Source organism: Grus americana, chromosome 19, assembly GCF_028858705.1.
Source record: "Grus americana isolate bGruAme1 chromosome 19, bGruAme1.mat, whole genome shotgun sequence".
Classification (NCBI taxonomy): Eukaryota; Metazoa; Chordata; class Aves; order Gruiformes; family Gruidae; genus Grus; species Grus americana.
This window is the reverse complement of record NC_072870.1, coordinates 5,398,815-5,423,646: the sequence shown is the minus strand read 5'-3', so window position 1 is coordinate 5,423,646 and position 24,832 is coordinate 5,398,815. Positions and strand designations below refer to the sequence as shown.

The 24,832-nt window shown below is 54.8% G+C and overlaps 1 protein-coding gene across 4 annotated transcripts in view; it reads right to left on the bottom strand.

Moving 5' to 3' along the window:
* Positions 1 to 24,832, bottom strand: part of SMG6 (SMG6 nonsense mediated mRNA decay factor) — a 114,825-nt gene that overhangs the window by 55,080 nt on the left and 34,913 nt on the right. For all 4 annotated transcript variants that reach the window (XM_054847408.1, XM_054847411.1, XM_054847413.1 and 1 more), the window contains exons 11-12: positions 4,391 to 4,507; positions 3,709 to 3,877 (exon numbers count right to left, since the gene is read on the bottom strand). In XM_054847408.1, the coding sequence (XP_054703383.1) occupies positions 3,709 to 3,877; positions 4,391 to 4,507 (286 nt within the window). The remainder of the gene's footprint in view (positions 1 to 3,708; positions 3,878 to 4,390; positions 4,508 to 24,832) is intronic.

Here is a 24,832-nt window from a genome sequence, read left to right as displayed (position 1 = left end):
GCCACCGCTCTAAACGACCGCCTGTTCAGACCCCAGCCCAATGTTTGCCATGAAACACGCAGATGTAAATTAATTTTAAGATACAGAAGTGGCGGTTGCTTGCAGCTAAAAGACCTGGGAACACCTGGTCCACACACACAATCCCCAAGCCACAGGACACTGCTGCTCTGAAGCAGAGATGTTCATGGTCAGGTTTAACTCCTATCCTGGAAACATCCAAGAAAAGGGCCACGGAAAACTTGCTGAGCCCCTCTCCCAACAGGTAGAGGGGAAGAACACCCCCTGCATCTCCAATACCCACAGCAGCCCCAAGAAAGGGATCTAGGCAGCCTGTCACTATGGCCTTCTGGCCTGAAAATATGTCCCAGCACATCCTCTGAGCCATGGTGACCATACCGGGGTGGCTAAGAGCTGGATGAACGTGCCAGAGCAAGGAGGGTGGTTTTGGGGAAAGGTGTAGCTCCTCATTCAGGTTGAATTCGGGACCACCGAGCCCCCAGCTAGGGAGAGGATGCCTGCCAGGAACCGGGGTTCACTCCCAAGCCCCCGCCAAGAACAGGACCCTGAAGACGCAGGGTCCCGAGCCTCCCATCCCGCTCCGCAGAGCCCACTCCTGCGTGGCCCGCAGCCGCGCGCCGGGTTTCGGCAGCGCTCACCCCTCACACCTTTCCCTCCGCCTCTGTCCAAGGGGGAAAAGCAGCGAGCTGAGGAATTTGGTGTGGGTTTTCTTTTTTTCTTTTTTTTTTCTTTTTTTTTTTATTGTAAGGACTCAAATCCAGCAGTGTGATAAATGCATCCGAGCTACAATTAGGAAGATATATAGCATCAGAACGCGAAGGTCTGGGCAGCGTGGTGAAACGCGGGCTCTCCAGAGCCCCAGCTATGTTTCCCATTATGTAACCCTGGTCATGGGCAGACAGCCAGACTCCAAATGAAAAAGAGACTCTGGCTTGGCACCGTTTCTATTTTCCTATCCTCATTCGGGGTCAGCGCAGTGTCATACAGCTGCAGAGAAAGCTCCGGGGATTAAACCTGGGAAAGACTCCAAGACCAGGACCCGGGTTCAAGTACCAGCTGAAAGCAATAAACCAACTGCCACAGCTGGGCTGAGTTTAGACGTTCTCAAAGTCCCCCAGCTCTCTCCCTTACTAAGAACGAGCGATCGCGAACATGGCGAACGCAGCGTGAGCAGAGGCCTCGGGATGTATAGCCCCGGCAGCCCAGGCCCTAGGCTCTGGCGGAGTCTTGACAAGCTGCCCCGCTGGCCCCGAGCCCAGGCCGTCATTCTGGCAGCAGCGCTGGCCCCGGATGAGCTGCACTTTGATGCAAGCTCTGGGCCAGGCCTTTGCTCCTAGGGGGCTGCCAGGTGGGTACGGGGCCTGGTTTTTCCAGAAGCTTTAGCACATTCGGGGCATCCTTGCAGGGTGCTTCTGTGCTTCAGGGGTTTGGTTGGTGTTTGGGTTTTTTTTTTTTTACTGTCCCTTTTCTCTGCCCACAGCACCACGAAGGGCACTGAAAACGATGGCTGCAGGGTGCTGGGAGGTGGTTTCAGCACGTCCAGCTGGCTTCTCCATTGGCACTGGTGGGGACCTCGTGGCACGTCCCACTGCTACGACCCACAGAGCACACGTGAAAACCAGCACAGGCCCCTTACTCAGTTCTGCAACTTGGCATCTGCACTTGCTCATCGCATGCTCTTCCCTGCTCCTGAGCTCACCCTGCCCATAAACCTTGGCTTACTCCAACACGCCTGCTGCTCTGACCCATGTTTTACTTCTAAACTTCTTTGAAGCTGCTCCTATCTAAACCCCCCGGACTCAGTGACTCTACCTGGTTACTGAACAGCCCCAGGCCAGACAGCAGGCTTGTGTCAATAGCGAGCTGAAACATTAACCCAGTGCTCCCCTTTTCCTTTCCCACCTCCAGGGAAAATGCTGCAAGTCCCAGGTTGTGCCCAAGAGCGGAGCTGGTTCCCTGCTATTCATCACTACCCACACCTCCAGGAAAGCTCAGCCACTGCTGCCCCAGAGTCCCGGACCACCAACACCTGGCCGCACAATGCTGGGTCAACACAAAAGGTCTGGGCTGAAAGAGCTGCCAGGCCCCTCGCCATGGATGAGACAGATGCTCTGGGTGAGCCGACGAGCACCAGAGTGGAAGGAGCTGGGAGCCAACGTGAGGAGGGCTGCCCACGCCCCAGAGTACGGGCACGGTGGGATGAGGGGCTGCTCAGCCACCCTCCGTGGAGAGGGCAGGTGGGAAGCAGTTGGGTCTCCACTACAAGATGAAGACCCTTGCTCCTCCGCCGGGCAGACCAGGACCTTGCAGAGCAGAGCCCCCCCAACCCATACCCACTGCTCCCCAAAGAGCCACGCGCCATCACGCCACAGGGCGGGCTGCCACCACCGCCTTCTCCCACCTCGACGGGCGAGCGGGAGCCCGCACCTGCTCCGTCAGCCTGGGGGGACGCAGCCCCGTGCCCCGCAGGAGGGGGAGGCAGCTCATCCCGGGGAAGGCGCCGAGCGCTGGCTGCATGAACCCAATCAGAAATTCCATCTCGAGGCTGCCCGTCGCCAAGGGCTCAGCGGCTCCCTGCGCAGGCAGCGCGAGGGGAAGGGGGGATTGGTGCACGCGGGTTCACGTGACAGATCCCAGTTTGAGTTCCTGCCCAAAGATGGGCAGCAGTTCACATGAGCAGGCAGCGGTCCCACACCGAGCAGCCGACAAACAGAAAACAGACTCCATCTCCACAAAATGAGGCCCAGAACTTCCTGTGTGAGATTTCCATTTCCTCAGCCAAATGAAAAAGAACTGGAGTAAGAGGCAATAAACTAGGAGAGCAGGACTGGACCTGACGCACGGAGCGGGGACCCATTAATGGTTAAGCCACTTTGCTGGATTACTCTTAATGCGCCTTCCCATCACCCTGGGTTCTGGCTCCTTTGGATTAACAATAAGACGTGATTTCAGGCTCTGGATCCGGAGTACCGGAGGCAGATGGAAAATCCTGCGGGAAAGCAGCTACAGAGCATGCTCAGACACTGTTTCGCATACTCCATACTTGGCCCCTTCACTCGATTTTCTGTCCAAAAATATGCAAATTGCCTAGTCCGCATTATGGACTAATGGGCTGGAATCGGCCAGTTTAGAAAATTAACCCTTTTGTGTGTTGCAGGGGTAGAGACAAGCTGTTTCTGAAGGAGAAGGGAGGCAACTTTTAGAGCTCCAGGAACAGGCAAGCTGCTCCAGGCCAGCCCAGCCTGACCAAGGTTGGCCTGAATCAGTCAAAAAAAGGCAAGGAAACGCTCGTGCTGGAAATGGACTTCCCTCTTGCAGAGAGGAAGGCCCTGCCTGTTCAGCTGGCTGGGCCAGCAGAGCGCGTAAAGGAGATGTAGCTCAACAAAAGCAGACACACATCCTAAGCAGAGGGTAATAATCCAGCTCATGGGACATTTTCTAACGCACGGAAGCAACGGGCACCCACCAGGCCCCCTCCAAGCCACTTCACCCCCACCCATGCATCCATGAAGTCACTGTGTCACCAAGGGTGACAAGTCCCCTCCCAAACATCCCCCATGCAGTGAGTGTCTCCTGGGTGCTCAGGTCAGAGTGCTACAGCCAGGAGTAAGCATGAGTGAGGGGGAAAGGTGGCACAAGGAGCCCAGGGCAGGAGCGGACACCAGAAAACAGACCAGAGGATGCACGTACTGTTTGGGGAGCTCAAGAGAGGTCGGAGGAGGATTCCAGGTGTCCGGGTGGCCAAGCATCCAGTCTGACCAGACCTTCACACTGGGGAGCAGCTCCTTCAGGTCCTGGGGCAAGGCAGAGACCTTGATGTCATCCTCCTCATCCTCCTGCTCCACCTCTCGTGGCTGAACTGCAAATACAAGATGTGAGAGCTGAGGCAGCTCACCGCAGCCAGGAGCCAGGCTCGGGCAGGGGATGCGCAACACAGATCCCAACACCCCAGGCTCGGACGCACAAGGGAACAGCCACAACCCACAGCAAAGACAGATCTGTTCTCCCTACATGGACTGGCCTGGGGGACAAGCCGGGATGGGTATGACCCCTTTTATGGAGGGCAGCGGGGTGCCAGTGCACCAGTCATAGAGATAGGATCCCAAGGTCCCAGTTTTGGGAAGTTTCCCAACAGCTGCCAAAAAGCATGCCCTGCAGCCATCCCTTTCTTCCAAATGTTTCTGCCTGCACACATCAGGGGCTTTCCTGCTGGGTGATCCAGCTGTAACATGGGCAGAGCTTGGGATGCTGGGGAGGAATCCAAAGGCCTCAGCAGATGGGAAGAGGTGTACAAAATAGCACAGAATGAGGGCCTGAACCCCACCAGGCTGTTTCGCGGGCAGCTGCACGGATTCTGCCGGTAACCCCTTACCTTGCACGCATTCCCTCAGCAGGCTAGTGCACCTCCTCACCAAGAGTGCAAACATGGAGAGCCCCAGGACTGTGGCCTGTTCCTGGATGACAGAGCGGCAGTCTTCAGAGACACACTCTAGGAGACAGAGAGAGGGTTCAGCACGGAGCAGGTCAGATACGCCATCTTGCTTGGCCTTCGCAGCCTTCCTTTCTGCATCCCACACGTGGCAAGGATCTCTGCAGGGGTGGGCGATTCCCCAGCTCACACCTGTCCTGTACCCAATTGCTCCACACAGCGGGGGGCGAAAGGCAGTGAGTAGCCACTCTGGAGCGGGAAGAGGCTCCACTCACACTACTCACATCATGCCCAACACCACCTCGTGTGCTGAGCTGAGCCGAGCCGAGCCGAGCCCGGCCCAAGCCACCACTCAGGACTCCCAGCACAGAAGCTGCTGCTTGGAGCTGATGCCTTCCCCTGAAGGAGGGGGGATATGTTTAAGTGTTAAAAGGGTAATTAGCTGCATGTTTGATCTTTGTCCCTGCTGGAGTTTCAACCTCAGCAGCTGAGGAGGGGGCTCCTCCCATTAGTTCACCAGTCACACAACAGCTTGTCAAGAGAGCTTAATTGAAGCTGTTACTCAAGTAGATGCCACACGACCACAGCTCTTCCAAACAGAGCCGGCTCAGAGTGAGAGCAAATCCCCCCGGCACATCTACACCCAGCCAGAAACCACTTCTGAGGCTGCTGAGAGCAGCGGGGAGCTGGCTCGAGGGAACTGCTTGGAGCTGGGCGTGGGTTACATTTAGCGAGGCCGAGAGCGCCGCAGGGCACACCAAGCTGCCCGCGCTCGCTCAGGCACCGTGCTGCCTGCTCGCAGGAGATTTTTAAGCCTTACGGGCAGCTGCTGCCCTTCGAATCCCCTCTGTCATCCCCAATTCGCATCCTCACTCGAGATGCGGGGGGAGCGGCTGGCTGAGGCAGGGAAGCGCTGCCGGGGGGGAGCAGAGCTGCTGCCCAGAGGGACAGGATGCACCCGCACCGCTGAGGGGCTTCCTGCCAGCCGGTGCCATTCGCCCTGTGCAGGCTGCTCTGCCACAGCACCTCGCCTGCTGCAGGACCAGGGCTTCTCACCCCGCAGATGGGCAGCCGCCCTGAGAAAAACTGCCGCAAGCCAGGTAAAGGATTTGCACGGTGAACGTAAACCCGTAGGTACCGGAGTCCAAACCGGTGCCCGTGCGAGCAAAGCCTCAGCGCCGGGATGGGGAGGGAGAGCCCACGCAGAGCCCCGGCTCCCAGGCACCTCTGCCCTGGACATGAGCATCAGCTGAGTGACGGCAAGGAGAAGGTGTTGGAAGCTGAACTCCCCTGATGTGGCAGACCAGGGATTTTGAGCAAAGGGTAAGAGGATTAAAGCAAGATGTTGAGACCCCGTTCTAGCCGGGGCTAGCAAAACGCCTGAGGTGCAGAGAACAAACATTGGGTTTTTAAGTGCAAATTATTTCAGAGCAATGGGGTGGGAGGTTAAAAACAACCAGGAAAAGACTAAAGCACACCTAGAAAATAGGAAAAAATAGGAGGAAGATCTGTAGGCTTGATTTGGCCAGCTCTCACAGCTGCCAATGAGTTCAGCACCCAGTGGGGAGACCACCGAGAGTAACCCAGGGTGGCACCAGAGGTGGCTGGTAGCCCAGCGAGGGTGCTCTGCTCCCGGAGCCAGGACTGAGCCGATGCTGCAGAGCAGTGGTAGGAAGTGCCATACTGCAGGGGCTGTCAACTTTTGGAGGAAACATAAAACTAAAGATGTGACCACTCTGGGACAGTAAATCTCTTTCATGAAGCCTTTCCCACAATTAAGAGTGTTAGTCCCAGTGCTCTGGCCACAGTCCAGTTCAAGAAATTACAGTTGTCTTCTCCGTGCTCCTTCCTCCCGCACTCGGGCAAGATGCTGGACTCTCTTCACCTCCTGTCTTAAACGGGCACACAACAAGACCACGGCTGTTGTGCCGCTGCACCTGAGCTTGGCGAGTCCCCGGGGCGGGCGAAAAGCTCTGGGCACTTCAGCAAGCACCCCCGCACGTTGGGTGGGCAGCACCCCAGGGACTCCGGGCACTGTGCTCAAGCTAGACTCACAGTCACCCCCAAACTGGACTGGTACAAAAGTGAACTGCTCCCCCTCCAGAAAAGGCAAAGCTTAAAAAGCTTTTGTGATGCTGAGGGTCACGAGCACTGCCACGGCCCTGATGTATTTCAGAGATTGGCTCCAAGCGCCGGAGCAGTGCTTGGTCATGGCCAGGCTTGATACCAGGGCCTCAGCCTTTCCCACTGCCACCGGCAGCTCTTCTTGCAGGCTACAAGTTCCTCATAAAACATTAAACACTCAAAAGTGAGTAACAACGTTTCTTGCACATGAGCTGTCACAGGTACAGCCATCCACGACCCGCTCACTCAAACTGAGAGCTACAGCCACAGCTCCATCAAACATCTTGTATTGCCACAGACGTGAACCATGTGCCCACCGGCTCACATCCAGTTTACATAAAGCCACAGTGCTTCAACGTACCGCAATGATGCTCAGCCCCGGTACACCCACATAACTGCCCACTGTGCAGATAAAAGGAACAAGACCCCCAAATTTAAGGGCTGTTTCCCCATGGTTCCAGCTGAGCTACCCCGGGCTTTGTCATCTCATCATTACATTACACAAAACTCCCCTGGTTGTGAAAGTTCATTCCCTGGCCAAGCTTGTCAGCCTCATTTCAAGGACGCTCCTCCAGCCCAAAAACTCTGCAGGGAAGGATGAGTGTCCAGGTGAGAGCACGGTGGGTGCTTATTCAAGACCCCTGAATGTACACCAGCGCTCCAGCTCCCAGCCTTGCCAACAAAGGCTCTTAAGAGCTTAATTGTAGGACAAAAGAGGAAAGCACCATAAATCAGAAGAAACTTTCTCTTTGTGCCTTTTCACCACTTTCCTCTGGAGGCAGGGAGCCTCAGCTTTCACCGAGCTGGGAGCCTGTGGTCATGACTGCGTGACGCCGAGGCGGTGGGGTGGCAGACCCCAGGCCACCCCCCACTGCCCACGCCGAGGTGAGGGTACGTGCCAAGGGTAGAGCACTCATGAAACGGGGCTATTTAGATAGAAACGTGTGGAGTGTTTTGAGTGACGAGCAGTAAGGAAACTAGCTCTCCGCACCTACAGCAAGGTCTCTCGCCCACAGCATGAAATGTTTGAGCCTACCCTGGCACTAAGAGAAAAATCCTTTGTAGAAGATATGCTGAAAGGGGGGTTGGAGCAACAAATCTGCTCTGGAGCCCACAGGGCACCATTGCCTCTGAGCTGAGCAAGTCTGTGCTGCTGGTAATGCACGATGCATTAAACACAAACTTCCCTGCAGCTGAACAGCGCTAGGATGACCTGGGGACACCAGCTGCCACAGACCAAGAGCAGGCAGAGAGATCCTGAGTGCCCAGGTCAGGGCAAACCCTGTAATTCCCAGGTAATTTTCCAGGTGCAGGAGGAGCAGAACTACAGCATCAGCTCCACAGGCAATCCCGCATCCCATCCCCGCAGGCAGTCACCAAAAGTCTGGTGCCAGAGACATTTTCAGGTGGCGTCGATGGCATCCCATCAGCTAAAGCTGCCACAAACCCGCACTCCACTTCCTCCCCCGAAACCCCAGTTAGGCTGTAATCAGATAACCCTCCGTGTATTCACAGCCAGCCACACCGCACCGCTGGGGCGCAGTGCGGAGGTGGTCAGGCAGATTGCGGACAGAAATCACACGCAAAAGAAATTGCCACGAGGTCACAGGTGCTGAGGTGGTCAGGGATGCGGCTCCTCTGTGCCACCAGCAGCCACAGCAGCGACGCTCCGCAGGAAATCATCCAGCACAACACCAGGTTGTGCACCAACAACCGCAACACGTTCCCCCTCCACCTTCTCCTCTTGCAACCAGGGAAACATCCCTGTTACTGCTGGCATCAGTTAAACAGGTCCTGTCACCATGTCACCTCTCAGCTCTCGCCTGCGCAGCCAACCCGTGAATCAGATCCTGCAGCTCATCGGGGTTAGAAATGTCACCTTTCAGCCGTGCCATCGGCATCAAAGGTGCTGTGTCGGGAAAGAGGAGGGTGGGTAAAGCTGGCACCGCTACCTACGTAACTGCTTGTTAAACCACAGCTTAAAGTCAGGGCTTGAGAACTCACAGCGTTTACAGCAAAGACTGACTCAGGGTAACACCGTACCCTCGCTGTGTGCTGCACCACCACCTGCTGTACCGACACGCAGCCCAGGGAGCGATGCTGCAGTTGCGGCAGGAAGGTGAGCCGGCCTAAAAACTCACCTTCTGGGAGCTTTCTCAAGCTGGATTTATTTCTCGGTCACTTGTAGCCCCACATCAGCTATGCCAGCAAAACTCTGAGGTACGTGCAACGCTGCACAGGGCTAGAAAGGAGCAGGCAGAGTATTTTAAAACAGGAATGTCATCAAACACTCTGCAGTCTGAACCAACAGTCTAGGTAATTTGCATTACCCCACACTTCACAGGCTGAATTTGCCTCAAAGATCTGTCTTTCTGCACCCAAAAAATAAGCGAGAGCCCTGCAGCCCTCTGCAAACCCCCCGCCAAGGTTAGGGCTCCAGATGCTGGACTGGGCAGTGGGACGTGAGCTCTGACAGTCTTTTTTGCAGGCACAGTTTTGAGCACTGTGTTATTAAGCCTGCCTGACACTAGCCACTCATAAGACCCTTTTTCCAGTTGGCTCAGACTTTTAACTATCGGAGCTGAAGTTTCCATGCTGGGTGCCTGTCTCAGCCCAAATTCTTCTGGAAATCTTTAGCCAAAACAGTTCGGCTACTTGTGAGAATGAGGCTAGGAAACAAGATAGTGGCTTACCCTTGTTAGAAAAAACACTTACAACCTTTTCCTTGAGCTAATCTAGCAACTGCAAATCCTGGAAAGGGGATCTGAGATTTTGCTGCAGAATAACCTTTTTAACAGAGAGCTTTCCTGTCCTACTAGAAATCTGTCTACACTTGGCCAAGCTATAAACATCTGAAATACACCGGTTTTTCCATATTCAATAGGAATGCATTTCAGCAGCTCAAACCTTCTAAGATTTCACCTCGCTGAGCATGCTCCATCTTCCCACCTCCCTTACATCTAACCGCCCTTACACCTAACCTGCGTTACACTCAGCAGAGCAGCTGCCCCACTCCCATCCAGCAAGTGGGGACCTCCGAAAAAATGGCCTTGTACTAGTTGCTGCTGCTTGCTGCGAGCTGGAGATTGGACCCAGACTCCTCCAACCGGCGCCCAGGCTATCTGCTCTGAAGCACAGCCCAAGGGCGAGAGGAGGGAGAGGGGACAGGATGGAAAAAATGGGAGCTGTTGAGCATCAGACTGCGAGCACAGAGAAAAAGCAACTAGGAAGCAGGGACGGGTGTTTTTTCTGAAGATCACAAAACCCTCTGAGCTGTAGAAGTGTCCTCCTGTTTCTTTGCATGTAGGAAAGAGGGTTGTTTTTTTTTTTTTCCTCCAGCTGGGTACTGGTCTGCACGAAGAGAGCTGTTTTTCTACCAGGAGGCAGTTTCCTTTGCAGAGAGCCTGGGGAGCGGGGCAGGTTGGCCAGCACGGCTGCGGCAGCGCCCTCTGCGAGCGCCTACCTGGGCTCTCAGCTGCGTCCCGTGCAGCGGCTGCGAGCTTTGCTCTGACTCAGCTGGCAGCAGGATCCGACCCAGGCGTTCTGCAGTCATAAATCTACCTGCTTCGCAGAGGGAAGGGTGCATGGGGAGGGGGGGAAGAGTGAGACGGAGAGAATGGGGACTTTAGTAACGGGGAGAAATTTGTGTTTCTCTGAGAACATTATATTCATGGAAAACATAAACCAACTGTCGTCAAAGTCGTCTGAGCTCAGGAAATGGAGCGGCCGGGAGAAGGCTGCCATGTGGCCGGATGTTATGTATTTCTAATTAGTGCTATACATCTTTCAGCAGCGAGTGTCCTTTTGCTGGGAAACACAACGCGCTGCCCTTGTTATTGTAACTGTCAGAGAGTGCTTAAACAGATAATCTCCAGGAAAAGTGATAAACACATCCCCTCTCCCACTAGGGTGTGCAAAACAGCAATGCCAAACCTCTATTAGGGCAACGCAACCAGCCACAGGAAATGGGAATGGGAAAAGAGCAGGCGATGCAAGGGACAGCCGCCTCCGAGGAGAGGGATTTGCTGGAGGAAGCTTCTCGCGGCTGCTCGAGTGCCATGTGCCGAAGGAAATCCTGCGAGGGACAATCAGGGCAGAGCAAGCGCAGGCCACGTGGCCTTGGCCAGGGGGGCACTCGCAGGGACGGGGCAGGGGGGCTGGAAGTGAGGGCTCCCAGCTGCTCTGCTCTGAGCGTGCTCCAGGCAGCGGTGGAAGCAAGCCACAGCAACCCCTGAGCTCACAAGCAAGCAGCAGACATGTTCCTACATCCATCGCAGCTAACACAACACAAGGAGCGCTGAACCTTTTGCTGTTAAAACAAGACCAGCCGACAAGCATTAGAGTCTCAAAGGAGACCAGATTCCTTTGATTCAGGCAACCGGACTGCTCTAGCCAAGGGTCGGGAGGACTCCAGCGAGACAGTTTCCATGCTGGCCTCCCTGTCCTAACGCGAGCTGCGGCTCCGGGCCGGGAAGCCTGGAGCGGTGCCGGCAGCAGGTGGCCCCAGCGCAGGCAGAGAGAGCAGCAGGGATGTGCCTTGCTCCCGGGGAGGAACTGCTGAACCCACCTTCCCTGGCAACACGGTAAAGGACCGTACGCGAAGGCAATCAAACGAACGAAGGGGTCTCCGGATGCAATCCCGAGGATGACATAACGGGCTGGCCAGGGGACAGAGGAGGTGGCAGAGCTCGGTGAGCACGGGGCTGTGGACACGCTGTGCCTAAGGCACTCGGCTGATGTGTCAGCAGCTCAGCGGCACAGACAACTGATTCACCAGCCGGCTGCTGCCCTGAGGGGAAGAAGACAAGAGGCTGGTCACCTCCAAGCTGACACTACCTGAAGGCAATTGGTTTGCTCTTTTATCGCTCAGACACAAGAGTGTTTTCCCCGTGAGTCACCCTCCGCCAGACGCAGCGCTGGCAGGGCTACGGGCAGCCCACTGGGATGGGGATGTCTGCAGGAAGCGGGTAAGGAGAGCCACGCTGCCGGTCCAGGCAGCCGGTCCCGCCGCCGCTTGCCCACGGTGGAGACCGCACACAACTGACGGGAATATAAAGCAGCAAAGCGAGGGGGATGCTCACAGCTGCAGGGCATTTCCCCGACACCCCCTCGCAGAGAATCTGTGAGTCACGGGCACTCCCTGCTCTCCACTGGGAACCGGCGAGTCACACACGCACTCATACCCTGCACAGAGCCTGGGAACAATGGGCAGCTTTCCTGGAAAGATGCTCCCTGACTCTGAATTTGCAGGCAGCAGGCACAACGGCAGCCCTGGCCCTCCCGGCACAGCCCTGCGGCCGAGCTGAACGCCCCCACCTGCAGCACGCAGGGCTGAATCCCTCCCAAAGTGACCTTTGGATTGCAGTAATAACCTGGATGCCCCCAATCCACCTCCCCATACCGACCTCTCCCTGCAGAGAGGCAGGAAAGCCCTGGGGAGCAGGGGGAATCTCGGCCGCAGTGCCCAGACACACAGCGGCACTGGGGAACTCGCTGCACGTGTTCCCAAAGCAGCTGGGGCAGCCCAGGAGCCGCTGGCTCCCTCTGCTCCGTGCTGAAACCCCGTCTTGTCCGAGGGAGGGAAGGAGGGAGGCCTAGGAGGTGAGGAATGCCGGGGGCCTGGGGAGGATGGAGCAGCTCTCCCTGTGGAAGCCATTAGATATTCAACACTTCATTTGTTTCCAGCCGTTCTGGACTGCAGCACCGGGCTCTAGGACGGGAGGCTCTTCTCTGACGTAACCAGGAAGCAGCTGCAAAATTAAGGAATCCCTCATGACATCATAAAAAGGGTCAATGGTTTACAGGGGAAGGTATAAAAATTAATGACATATTCCCACCCGAAGCAGCAAGCCTGCCCGAGAGCCACAGGGGAAGCCATGCTTTGCCTGACATGAAGGGGCTGCCTGCCCGGGACAGCTCTGTGCTGCCAGCTCCCCCCGGCTGATCCGGGAGCTCGCCTCTGGCTCTGACCGTCCCCAAGCCCAGGATCCATGTGCAGGGCTGGATCCTTGCACCTGGGGTGCGATAACCAGCTCAGAATATCCTTCCTGACCCTGACAGAGCTTTAGGCTAGGCAAGGGAATGATTTTAGAGACAGCTTTCTTGTGTACTCAGGACTGGCCAGGAGTCACTGACAAAGAACATAATTTTGTAGTGACCTGGGGAGAGACGGTTATTCATTTCCACAGGGAAAGCAGACAAGTGCACAGTGTACTCCTAGCACCCCAATTTCTGCAGCCCTGGAAGACAACGGGTCCTGCAAGAGGAGGCTGGGGGGTGGCACACTGTCCCTCCCCACCACGCAACCCGGGCTAGGGCAGAAAGAATGACATTAGCCTTGAGGACAAGCACAGAGCCATTTCCACTTGAAAAGGATAGTGGTTTAAAATTAACTGCAGCCTTTTCCAGGAAATATCAGTGGAAAGAAGCAGCCATTTTTAGAAATGTTACTCTCAGAAATTTCCTGAAAAGACCCATCAGTCAAAACACAGATTGAAGCCATTTCCACTTACACTACACAGCACTCGGAGCACTCCCTCTGCGCTTGGGGTGCCTGACCCAGCCACACCCCTGGCCCCAGCGAGGCCCAAGGAGTCAGTTTTGGATGTGCATCACACCATGCAGCATCAGAAACACTTCTCCTGCCCAGGGAGCTACACAGGTCCCAGCTTTCACTAGCCCCATTTGCACCGAGACACGCCAGTCCCAGACCGTCACAGCTGGGGCAAAGGCACCTACGGTCTCACGCACACTGGCAAAGCCTGGAGAATCGCCAGAGAAACTATTATTTCTCAGCACTGCCTTCACCAGAGCCGCTCCAAGCAGGTAAGCTGACTTACAACACAGGCACAGCAAAACCTTCACTAGCCTCAAGGCTCTGCACGATCCCCGGAGCCACTGGTTCTGCTGCCAACAACTGACTGTTACACAAATTTGACCTGTCTGGCAGCTAAAAGGCTGGCAAACCCAAATGTACATAACTCCTGGCGAGCTCGTAAGAAAGTATGTCCCTCCGAGCTGGCAAGCCAGCTCATCAGCACATACATAGCTCCAGACCAGCCTGGCACCAGCTGTCTCTTGCTGCGGAGAGAATAGTGCTATAGGATGCTGCTATAGAATGCATGAGCTGGGTGGGACTGAAGTAGCTGCAAGGGTGAAAGGGTCCGAAGGTGAGCAGGGCTCGGTACGTGCAGAGGGTATCCAGGCAAAACAAGGAAATGCTGCACTGAAAGAAGAAAAAAAGTGGATGATGGAAACATAAAAAGGCGTTAGGGGCATGGCAGTAAGGCAGGACGATGCAGCCTAATGCAAGAAAATCCCTGATGGCATATCCTCTGTCTGCACAGATCTCTCATCCCTTCTCGAAGGAGCTATCTGCACAGCCAGAGCCCTGAACCTCACCCCAAAAGGGCCAGCGAGGAAAGCAGGCTCCTCAGCACATGTGCTCGGGGGAGCGTGCTGCCATGGGAGCCCGGCTCGGCGCTCTGCAGCAGGCATGGCAAGCTGCTACTAGCATCCCACCCAGGAGCTGCATGCGCCCAACCATAATTGTGTCAGATGTTATTTACAACGGGGGAGGAGGTGTGAACAGGGCTTCCCAAGAGATTTACTCCAGCCCAGAGTGAAGTTTCACCAGGACAATCGCAGCAAATAAAAGGCAGCCTTTTCCACCACCACCACCAGCGCCCCCCTCCCCGTGCTGGAGGTGGGCATGTCTTTGGCAGCAAATGCAAACAGACAGCCTGGAACATGCCTCCTCTGGTGTGAACCTTGGTGAGCGCTTCAAGCCTGGAGTAAAAGTTAATGAGAGAAAGCGCCTGCAGACAGGCGCATTCGGAGAAAGCAGTCTTTGATGGGGCAGGAACAGCAAAGTGCGGAGCTTCCGTTTCAACACATTCACTCGTTTGCTGCTCTTCTTTTTACAGCTTCCTGAGGGACCAGAGCGCCAGTGTGTCAGTTTGCAAAGCAAATGCCAAAATGTAAAGCGAAACCTGTACCCCCCCCCGCCCTCCCCAAACCTCCAGGGAGGCAGTAAATCCCAGGGTCCTCCTCAGATGCCTGCAGGCCTGAACTGCCTTCTCACCTCCCGCTCCAGCCCCTGGCCACCTCCAGCATCTTCTCAGTCCCTGCAGCCTCCCCAACTGGTGCCGGTGGTACCCCCATCACCAGGACACCTCTCCGAGAGGGGCACAGCCCAGCCGCCATGCCTACAGTGAAGCTTACCTAACACTTTCCATTATAAACCCTGGTTTTAGTTGCTAAGAACTTTGCCAAACTTTAACCATTTAGGCTGCAATCCTTCATGCCAAAAGCTTTCTTCGAGCTAAATTTATTGGAAAAATTTCATCTACAAAGGTTCAGCCATTTGCCAGAATGAGGTTAGGGAAAATATATTGTTCTTCTCAAGTTAAAAACTCTTTGACAATTTCAGCGAAATCCCTAGCACCTTCACACTTCAGAGCAGGAACCAGAAGCTTGGCAGGGGATGGCGGCGGGGTCTGGGTGTGCCTTCTGCCACCTCCGTCCACCCCTGCTTTGCCAAGTCAGGGCCCTATGGAAACCTCCATACCGAGGCACCAGCTGGTTCATCTGCTTGGATACGCAAGGGAATAAGAAGAAACCAAGCCACGTGAGACAGCAGAGAGGGAAAGGCAGGTAGAAAAGAGGGACCAAAGCAGCGCAAGCTAGGTGATAGCGTAAGCAGCCTGTTCTCCGGGCCCCCATCATCAGTGCCTGCTCACCCCCAGCGCCCGGTGCACACAGAGGATAACAGCCCCGCTTCCAGCGTTCCTGCCGTGGCAGAGGCTTGTGTGGTGAATCTAGATTTACGCGCCAGCCGCGGATGCCAGATGAGGTCAGTCCCGTTCCACGGGGGAGCTCACTTTTCTGAAAACAATGGGAATTACACATACAAAAACCATTACGTGAACACAAAGTTGAGCGCTCAAAGGTCAGGAACACCAGACTTAGAGCTGTCTATGCAACTTCAAGCTAACTTCATCACACTTACACATTATAAGGTAGTCCTAACGACGCATCACTTTTTCTCCCCTCAAGTTACCATTTTCAGACGACACAGAAAATTAAGTCAGTAGAGACCCTCCTGCAGAGCTTTCTGATGTGCTGAAACGTGTACGTCTTCAGTAAGGCTGAAGGCTGCAGGACACGGTAAGGTTTTGGGGGTTAAAATGGCTCAGCGTTATGCCAGAGAACTAGATTCTGTCTTTGCCTTGGTCATGAACTTCCAGGGGGATCCAGAAGTCACCTTAACCACTCTCAACACACGTGGTCAGTATTTGCGTGTCCCTCGCTTGTTGGCTGGCCATGGTGACACAGAGGGGATGAAATTTGCAGACAGTGGGCAACTCTGCTTTGAATGCAGACAAATGCAGTTGCTGAAGGACTATGTTTTTAGGAGAACTCCATCTTCTGCATTTCAAGGTGAGCAGTCAAATATCTAGAAAACCTGTTGTTTTCCTTAGGATCAGTTCCCCATCTGTACACGTTAGAGATACCACGCAGAAAGATATCCAACCCCAAGATGCTTTAAGACAGAAGCCAGTGAGTTTATGCTATCCAATTATTTGGAACCTGAACCTCCTAGCTATTCCTATGCTCCATGCGGCACCGAGCATGATGATAACACTTAATCAGCAACTTATCTGGAAAACTCCCATGTGAAGGGAAAGGAATTTTACAAGGAAAAGGACAACAGGAAAATTGAGGCCAGGATCTCTGCCACATCATCATCTCGTCCATCACAGGAGGCCTTATCTGCATTACACCCTGCCTCAAGTGCATGGAAGTGCTGCTGAGCACAGGCTTCAAGGCTCACTCTGTTTGGAAACAACCTCTCACAATGGTACCCACGAGGATACAGCCAGATTCACCCACCCAACCTCTCGTGGTGAATGGGGGCCATGGTCTCCTGTGGAAATTTGGAAAAAAATCTGCTCCGAGCGGTGCCACGCAAAGGGAGGTTCTCAGGTGTCAAGTGAGCAATTCCCCACGGGAAGGGCCGAGACCACAGGCACAAACCCGCAGCACGCAGAGAAACCATTCCAGAAAGTTTAACATCCAAGCCTCCATATTAGAAAATATGATCTCAGTGCTCCAACAACTTACATGGAGCCGGAGCCTCAGGTCCCAAAACCCCGTGCAGACTGGAGCACGCACACACTCACACCGGCTATTCACCCCCCACCCCACCCCGGGACTCAGTAACTAAAAAGCCTTAACCTTCTACATTCATTAACAAGCGTAAAGACGTAACGGTTTTATGCCAAATTCCTCTTTTCCCCTGTGATTTGAGATAGGATTGGCACAGCGGTGAAGGTCCCTGCAGCTACCGTTGCTGCACCGTTCCCAGCAGGGCCATCCGCAGGGACAGGCTGAGCTCGAGGGCGGTGGGCTCAGCCCCGGGGTGCCCCAGCACCCTCCTGCTGGGAGGGCGCGAAGGAGCTGTGGGCTCCCATACAGCCAGCGCCGCTACGTTTCCTGCAGAGATTTGAAAACCTGTTGCAGTTCCAAAGCGAGCTTCGATTTCACTGTGACCAGCAGCTCAGAGACTCATAGTTACTATACAGCCGAATAAAATATTTTTTCATAAATTTAACGCCAGCATGTCTGTGTTTGGAAACTTTGAAAATCCATGTTGTATGGTTTACTGCACTGGAAAAGGTGCCAACAGAGTTTCAAAGGAAGGGAAGTGTATAACTGTTTCCTTTCAAATGCATTTTCCAATGGGATCCATTGAGGGAAAAGGCTGGAACTAACTAAAACATTATTAAAAACTGTTATGAAAAGAGACAGAGAGATGGAAAAAGATAGACAAAAACTCCAATACACAGCCGAAAGGGAGGGAGGGAGACAGGCAGCAAGAAAGGGGATACAGGCAGAAAGACACTTTGGGTGGGGAAAATGGGGCGAGACAGGGAGTTTTAACTGGCAGTCACCCTTCGTGGTTTCATATTGTTGCAGATCAATTGATCAGGATTTCAAGTGCTGCTGGCCCGGTGGCACAAGGCGAACCACAGAGTTGGCTGCAAGTGCAGCAGTTGTGAACTGCTGACCTTCAGTTTTTAAACCAAAAATATTCTTTGGGAAACAGTTACACCAGGTTCCAGCCCGGGCTGCCAAGCGAAAAACAAGCACTACTACTAACCTGAAGTAACACCCTCATCCCTTACACCAAAGCAACAACCAGGACTAGTAACCTGAAGTAACTCCCTGGTCTGATTCAACCAACAGTAACCGAGCGTGACATGTGTGCAGGGGCTTGGCTCTTCCTTACTCCCTGAGTGGAGCGGTTAATTCTCTAATCGCTCACACCAGCCATCGCGATGAGCGTGCAGGATGCAGGCATCGGCCGTCAGACCGCTCCCACTTTGACGTGCTGGCCACGTTCAAGCTATTCTAACGAAGTCTATAAATACCAAAGCGATCGGGTCCGTATAGCGCGGTCAGAGACCGGGTCCAAAACCACCGCTCCGGCTCCAGGCAGAGCCCTGGGTCTGCTGCCCCGCGAGCGAAGGGGGAACCGAAAGGGGCTGAAAACATACATTTTGTCAAATACTTCAGCGCCCTGGACATCAGGAGGCTGCCAGGGTCGGGGCGCGACTGGGGACGGAGCCGGATCTCTGCTGCTCTGCCAGGCTTCAAAGAGCCAGGCTGGGGGTGGGCAGAGCTCGGCGCGCGCCTGCAGAGCTCCAGGCCTGTGGTTCTGCGGGGTGTAGTAACCGTGGGCTGTAGCACACATGTCGAGGGATGAGGGGAAAAAAATAAACAGACAGACAAAAGAATGAGGATGCTCTGCCAATTCCAATTGTGCAGCTTTTATTTTAAATGCTTATCAAGCTGAGAAAGAGCAGAGTTCTTGGAAAACAAGGTTTCCTTTCTTCCCATGCCAGTGTCAAACACCCTCAAGGACGGGTACAGCACAGGCGCTCGCTGCCGGCCGCCCTCTCCGCAGCAGCCGCCGTCCCATCCCATCCCGTCCCACCCGCCTCGGGAAGGGTTTGCAAGTAACAGCCCTGGCGTTTCTGGTAAAAAGATTTCTGTGATTTTTATTTTATTAATCTCCAATCTGGCTGGGTTCAAATTATGGCCAATTACCCACCAACACTTCTCGCTAATAAAATAAATTTTTACGGGCCCTAATTACTGCTTTCGCTGAACTGCTCTACAGGAAGCTGAAAGGCTGCGGCTCTCCAGACGGCAGCAGACAGTAAAGCGAGGCACCCGCGAGTAAAACAGCGAGTGACTCAGAGGAGACAAGCTGCCGGAGGGGCGGGCGGAGGGGAACGCTCGCGCCTGGCTGGAGCGTGAGACACATCAGTTCATAAAACGCTGTGTGCCATGCGCACGGCGCTCCGGGGCCGGCCGTCAGGTCCCCCGTCAGTTGCAGCACCCGCTACCTGTGACGCAAGGCTGTTCCTGGGGGGGGTCAGAGCGACGGCCGCAGCGCTCCGCCGGGTATCTGCGGATGCGAACCGGTGACCAAATTATATTTGGGAACCGCTGCATCAATTATGCGCGGCAGAGAGATGGAGCCGCCTCCCATCGCGGGCTCAGGGGACCGGCCCTCGGAGCGGGGGTCCCCCCGCGCTGGCTGCGGGGGATGGAGGGGAGGCGGCTTCTCAGCCCAGCTCCCATCTTTGGTTCTCTCCGTTACAAACGCAGTTAATCGAACGAGACAGAAACAGCAGAAAGGTAGAAAATTCCTCTGAAAACGTGAAGTATCCAGCCCGCTCCCAGCTACACACACACGCTCCCGCTCGCCAGCACAGCCCCGAAGGGCTCCCCGAGCATGAAAAATGAGCAGGAACCCACTGGGTGACTGCAACCCACAGCCCGGCCCTCCCAGCTAGGGAGCTCGCCCTTAACCCTGCCGCTCTGCGCAGCGGCGGGGAAAGCGGAGCCGCTGCTCTCAGCCCGGCGCACGCCGGCGGCAGGGAACACCCTCCGCGGCAGGAACGCACCGGCAAAACCAGCGGCCCACGGCACGCCGTCGGCCCACGCAAGCCCAGGCTGCTGGAGTCTCTCAAAGCCGGGCTGCCACGCAGGTATCCAGACTCAGCTGGGGAAACACGGCTCTGCGAGATTAATATTTTTTTTTTTTTTCTTTCTTAACCAGGATTACTTTAATTTTCGAGGCCTAATGGAGTCCAGCTGCGATGGGGAGGCAAAGCTGCAGTAGTACAAAGACAGACCTTTACACGCTGGTGCAAACTCGTACAAGAGTCAGCATGCACACGCGCGCGCGCACACACACACACACACACAAAGCCCTATAAAAAGGATGCACTGCAGCGGGATATTTTTAGTCTTGACAATACAGCACTAAAAATATGACTTTGCTAATACATCACTACAGAAATATTCTCAGTGTCCATTCAGGAACAGTTTAAAACATTTATTTTTGTTTCCTTTTGCAATGGTCAGAGAGGAGGGAGAAAATAGAAACTCATTGATAAGAGGAAACGAGAGAGACATGAAAAATTGAAAACTACCTAAAAGCTCATGGAGAGGTTTATTTTATTAGTTCTTAATAAATATCTTGCAGATTTCCTCAGGAAATACACCAGATCACATGTAAAATAGTTTGGTACTGATGTCAACTGTGTCAGCATATGAAATCTATTAGGGTGAAGCCACAGCAGGGTGATCAGTGTGCTGAAAAACTGCACGGCACCGAGGCGAGGGGGGGCGGGGGGAATCTCACGGCCCTTCCAAATTCTTCGAGAGGTAAAAAAGTCAGCCAAGACGCAGAGAGAGAGAAAAAAAGATCCCACATCCTGCTTTGCGCTGCCAGCAATGTGAAGTGCCCAGAGATTAATTCTATGTCTGGCCTGGAAATGTGACTTTAAAGCATTGGAGGGAGCGGGGAGGAGGAGAGAGGAATGAGAAGGCCAGGCGAACCGGGGACTGGCACCGTGCCACCGACCCCCCCTTTTCCCAAGCCCTGTTTCAACGTAGACAGCAGTAAACCCCAACAGACGGCAGCTCCCGGGGCTGCCAGGGCCTCGCACCAGCTGCGGCGCGTCTCCCGCTCCCCGCAGCCCCGCGCAGATGGGCCCGAGAGCATCACTTCCGCTTCGCCTGCTTTTAAAGACACACGAGCCCATGTGGCGACGTTTCGCCGCTCCCCGCCACGGCCCCGTGCGCGGTTGGGGCCCCCCGGGCGGGACGAGCCCCGCTCCCAGCACCAGGCATGAGGTCTTGTCAGCCCTTGGCTCCCCAGACCCAGCTCTGAAGGGTTTATGCTGTTCCCAACCCGCCTTTGGCAGCCGGCGCCTCTTTCTCCGTCTCTGTGCCATTACCCAGAGAGCAGGCGCTGCTTACGCAAGACTCCCCCGGCTCCGCTCCTGGGTCCGGTGGAAAAGCACCGGGAGTTCACTGAGGCAGGGTCAGGGGACTGCACGGTCCCGGGTGGGACGGGAGAGAGGGGAGCGAAGAAACTGAAGAGCCAAAGCCGTCCCCACAGGGCATCTCCCTCCCGTCCCACCCCGTAGGATGGGGGACCGCAGCGCACAACGCCACAGACCCGTGCCAGCCTCAGGGACAGACAAATCACTCGTGACCTCTCCATGTCACCTACGAGCCAGCCCTATGATCACGTTAACACATCAATAAGCGTTAAAAATGACCCTTCAATCAGTGTAGGGCCACGTACCTTCAGCGCTGTCACCTGGCCAGGGTTAATCTGCCCTGGTCCGTACTGGCCCTGAGGCCGGACTAAGCATCACATTAGCCAGGGTGACTCCTGAAGGTCGGGCTCAACAAGTCCTCGCCTTCCTCCTCACCATCGATTAGCACGGGCAGAGCCAGCGCCGTGCTGCCAAGAACCTGCTGCACAGGCACACGCAGCCTCGGGCAGACTCTAACCAGGTAAATTAAAAGCTTTTCTTACATAAACCTGCATGGCCTCAGGTACCCGCGTGAGCAGAAACGCAGCCTTGGCTACGCTGCCGTTCCCGAGCTCAGCACTGAGGCAAGAAGAGATCCCCACGAGCCCCCCCAAGGGTGCTCGCTCCCAGCTGAAGCCTCCCCAGCACCAGGCACCCGATTTACCGAGGGACCGCAGACCACGAGCGGACAGAGGCAGGATGGAGCTGCTGGGGGATGAGTCCGCAGCGCCCGCAGGGCAGCCCCGGGGAAGGAAGCTACCCTCACCGAGCTGGCGGGCTGCACCCGAAACTGCACAGGGCACGGAGCAGGCAGCCCTCCCTGCCTACACCTGGCAGGCTATAAAACAGCCCCGCAAGCTCAATCAAGAGTTTTACAACTTCACAAAGCACCATAATTAGCCTAATTATACAATGTTCTCTCAGAGAATTACACAGAAATACGGTAATTGACTTGGTGCTGCTTAGAAGCATAAGGAAATCAAAGGCGCAACGCACATTAAAGAGTCAGAAACATCACTTTAAAAGCGAGAGGATTTCCTGTCACGGTGCAAACATCTAAAGCTTCACCAAAGCCACTGCACCTGGTGCAACTCCACTCCAGCTCCCTGGCACCTCTCTTTTCTCCACCACCAAAGCAGGGGTGAAGCAGAGCCCTGGGACAGCTGCCCCAGGCACCTCCTTTCTCATTTTACAGCAGGACAGACGGACACTGCATGCCAGCGCTCCATTTCCTGCCTTTCATTTTATACAGCGACGCTGCTGCTTCGTCGAAATAGTGGTTTTGTTTCAGCATTCGCAGAGCTGGCCCGTGCCTTGGTGGCACCGCAGCATGAAAGCCCCTCCAACCTGAGCTTGCCTGTCACCGACTCTGTCCTGACTTGCTGCTCGGGCTGCTGAAGCTTGGCTGTAAAGCAGACTCGAGCTTTGTGATTACAAATCATTTCCCCTCTATTTGCTGCCCTGAAATGAGATCTCGGTATCACCCTGTGTTTGGTGGAACAGCTTCAAGGGCAGACGTAAGGATGTGCTCGTGTGACAGGCAGAGCGGGCAGAAGCCCCCAGCGAGTTCATGTGACGCTACTCGGTGGGGACTTTTGCTGCACTTCGGTTGGAGGGCAGGACTGGAGAGTCTGACACACCAGCAAGCACTCGGTTTTGTTGGAAACCTTTCCCTTCTCTGCCACAAAGCCCTGCTCGATCTTTTTGCCTCCGAAGCCAACGTCTAGATTTCAGAAACCTGAACTGCAAGTGGAAATTCCCTGCAGCGCGTTGATTATTGCATCTCCTGCTGGCACTTGTGGCAAGGGGAAAAAAAAGTCACATGGCTTTCTGGACACACGTTTTGCTAAGGAGTCTTGCATCAGAGGGCAGAAGCCAGCAGCCAGGAAAATAACTCCAATTACGGTAAATAAATCCCCAAATATGTGACAATCTGCCTTTTAAACAGGAAACAGAGGGGAATAAGCAAAGGAAGACTTTGGTCTAAACATTGCTGCCACCAGCCTCAAGAGCCCGAGAGCAAGACTCTGAAGACGCATCTGGGCCAAAAGTATTTTACCTGAACTTTGCTGATGCGTCTCAAGTCCGAGACAGCTTCCTTCCCTGAAAGGAAAGGCGCCGACAGTTCCCGGCAACTGTGCCAACCTCCAACACTCCCAACTGCTCAGAGGAGAAACTCTGGAGGGTCGGCTGCCACCTCCGGACACGTACATGTCCCTCAGGAGGCTCAGCATGAGCAAGCAGCTCAGCGCAGGAAGCCGCATGGCTCCCGAGATGAGCGACACAGGTACCACCCCCCGCGCCGTTTCAACCCTTCATCCCGCTCACACGGCCAGGTCTGGGCTGCGCCTGGACACAGTGAGCAGCGAACATCGCTCGACAACGGGTTAAGTATAAAACCCCTTTGCCCAGGCAGCGACATCTCAGCACCTGCTCGCTCCAGAGCCTCTGTGCAAGCCAGGGAGCGTGGGGAAGGATGAACACTGATCCCAGCCAGCCCTCCTCTGGGTTTTCTCTCCTGATTACAACTCAAACCCGAAGCAAATAAGAGTAGCAACGCAAAGGGAGGGGAAGGATTAATTTAATAGCCAGTTCCTCCAAACTTAAGGCCTTGGGAAGCGTTATGTCTTAACAGCACCTCGCTAAAGACAGCACTACTCGGTCTCGCAGGGAAAGGCACGCAGCGACTGCCAGGTGCACGCTGGTGATCTCAGCACAGACACTTCAGTCCACACTCGCTGTATGACGACCGGAGCCCTAGCACCCCTGAGAAAGCCAGTTATGAAACTGCTCAATTCCACCTTCCTTGCATCAAGTGGGCTGCGTTTGCATTACAAAACCGAGGCCCTGGGCAGGTGGAGGGACCTCAGGCTCTGCTCTCAAGGGGGCACACGACTGCAGGTGCTCAGCCTCCCCAAGAAACAGCCCCGCAACACCACATCTTCATCGACCTCCCAGTTGTTCTGCCCGAAATTGCCACGGCCCGCAGAGCTGCCTGCTCAAAGGAGCCAGCTGGAGGCTGGTGAAGCACATATTTACCACGCGAGGAGGGGAATTAGGAGAAAAGAACTGCAGCTCTGCTCCCCAGACAGGGGAAGACCAAGTTGCTGCTTCTGCTATCTACAGCCTGAGGTTTATTAAGCTTTGCTTTGTGCCTAATTTTAAAACTCCACCAAACCAAGGCAGCCGTCCGCAGCGCTGCTTTATTTTTAAACTCACTCAAATGCACTGGAGTTGTGTTTGACTCCCAGCACCTTTTGTCTGCTCCAATATGCAAGATGTGGTTAGAGCCTCACAAGAGGCCATTGAGATGTGGCTGCAGCAGAAGAGCAGCACATGCTTCCGCTGTCTTTTTCTGATGCTGCAGTTAGCTCTTTGAGCAAAGCTGGGTCCGAGCATCACAAACCAAAACAAGAACCGTAGAGATGGTCAGAGCTGAGGTTCTGCTGAGGGCAGACACCACCAGCCAGCCTCTGCAACGTCTCTGGGGATATTTTAAGGGTTCACGCTTTAGCTTGCAAGCCAGAGCAGCTGTGGTCAGCAAAGCAAAACGCACTCCGTCCAGCGCAGGGCTGTGCACAGGGGCAGGACGGCAGCGGAGCAGGCCGCTGGATACAAAGCGGAGGCTGATTTCAGGGGGTCCTTTGTGTCCGATCTGTCCTCTCCAGCCAGGCTGGTGCACTGAACGCACACGCAGAAGGGGAAATCCTATACCCTATACCTATTTAGAAGGTGCAGTCGATTTGCACAAACCTGTGGATACTTTCTTGTGTCTATCAAGATGACTTGGGCAAGATCAGCATCTCAGAAGCTGGTGTAGGTCTTCAAGGAGCAAGCAGGACCATGCACATTA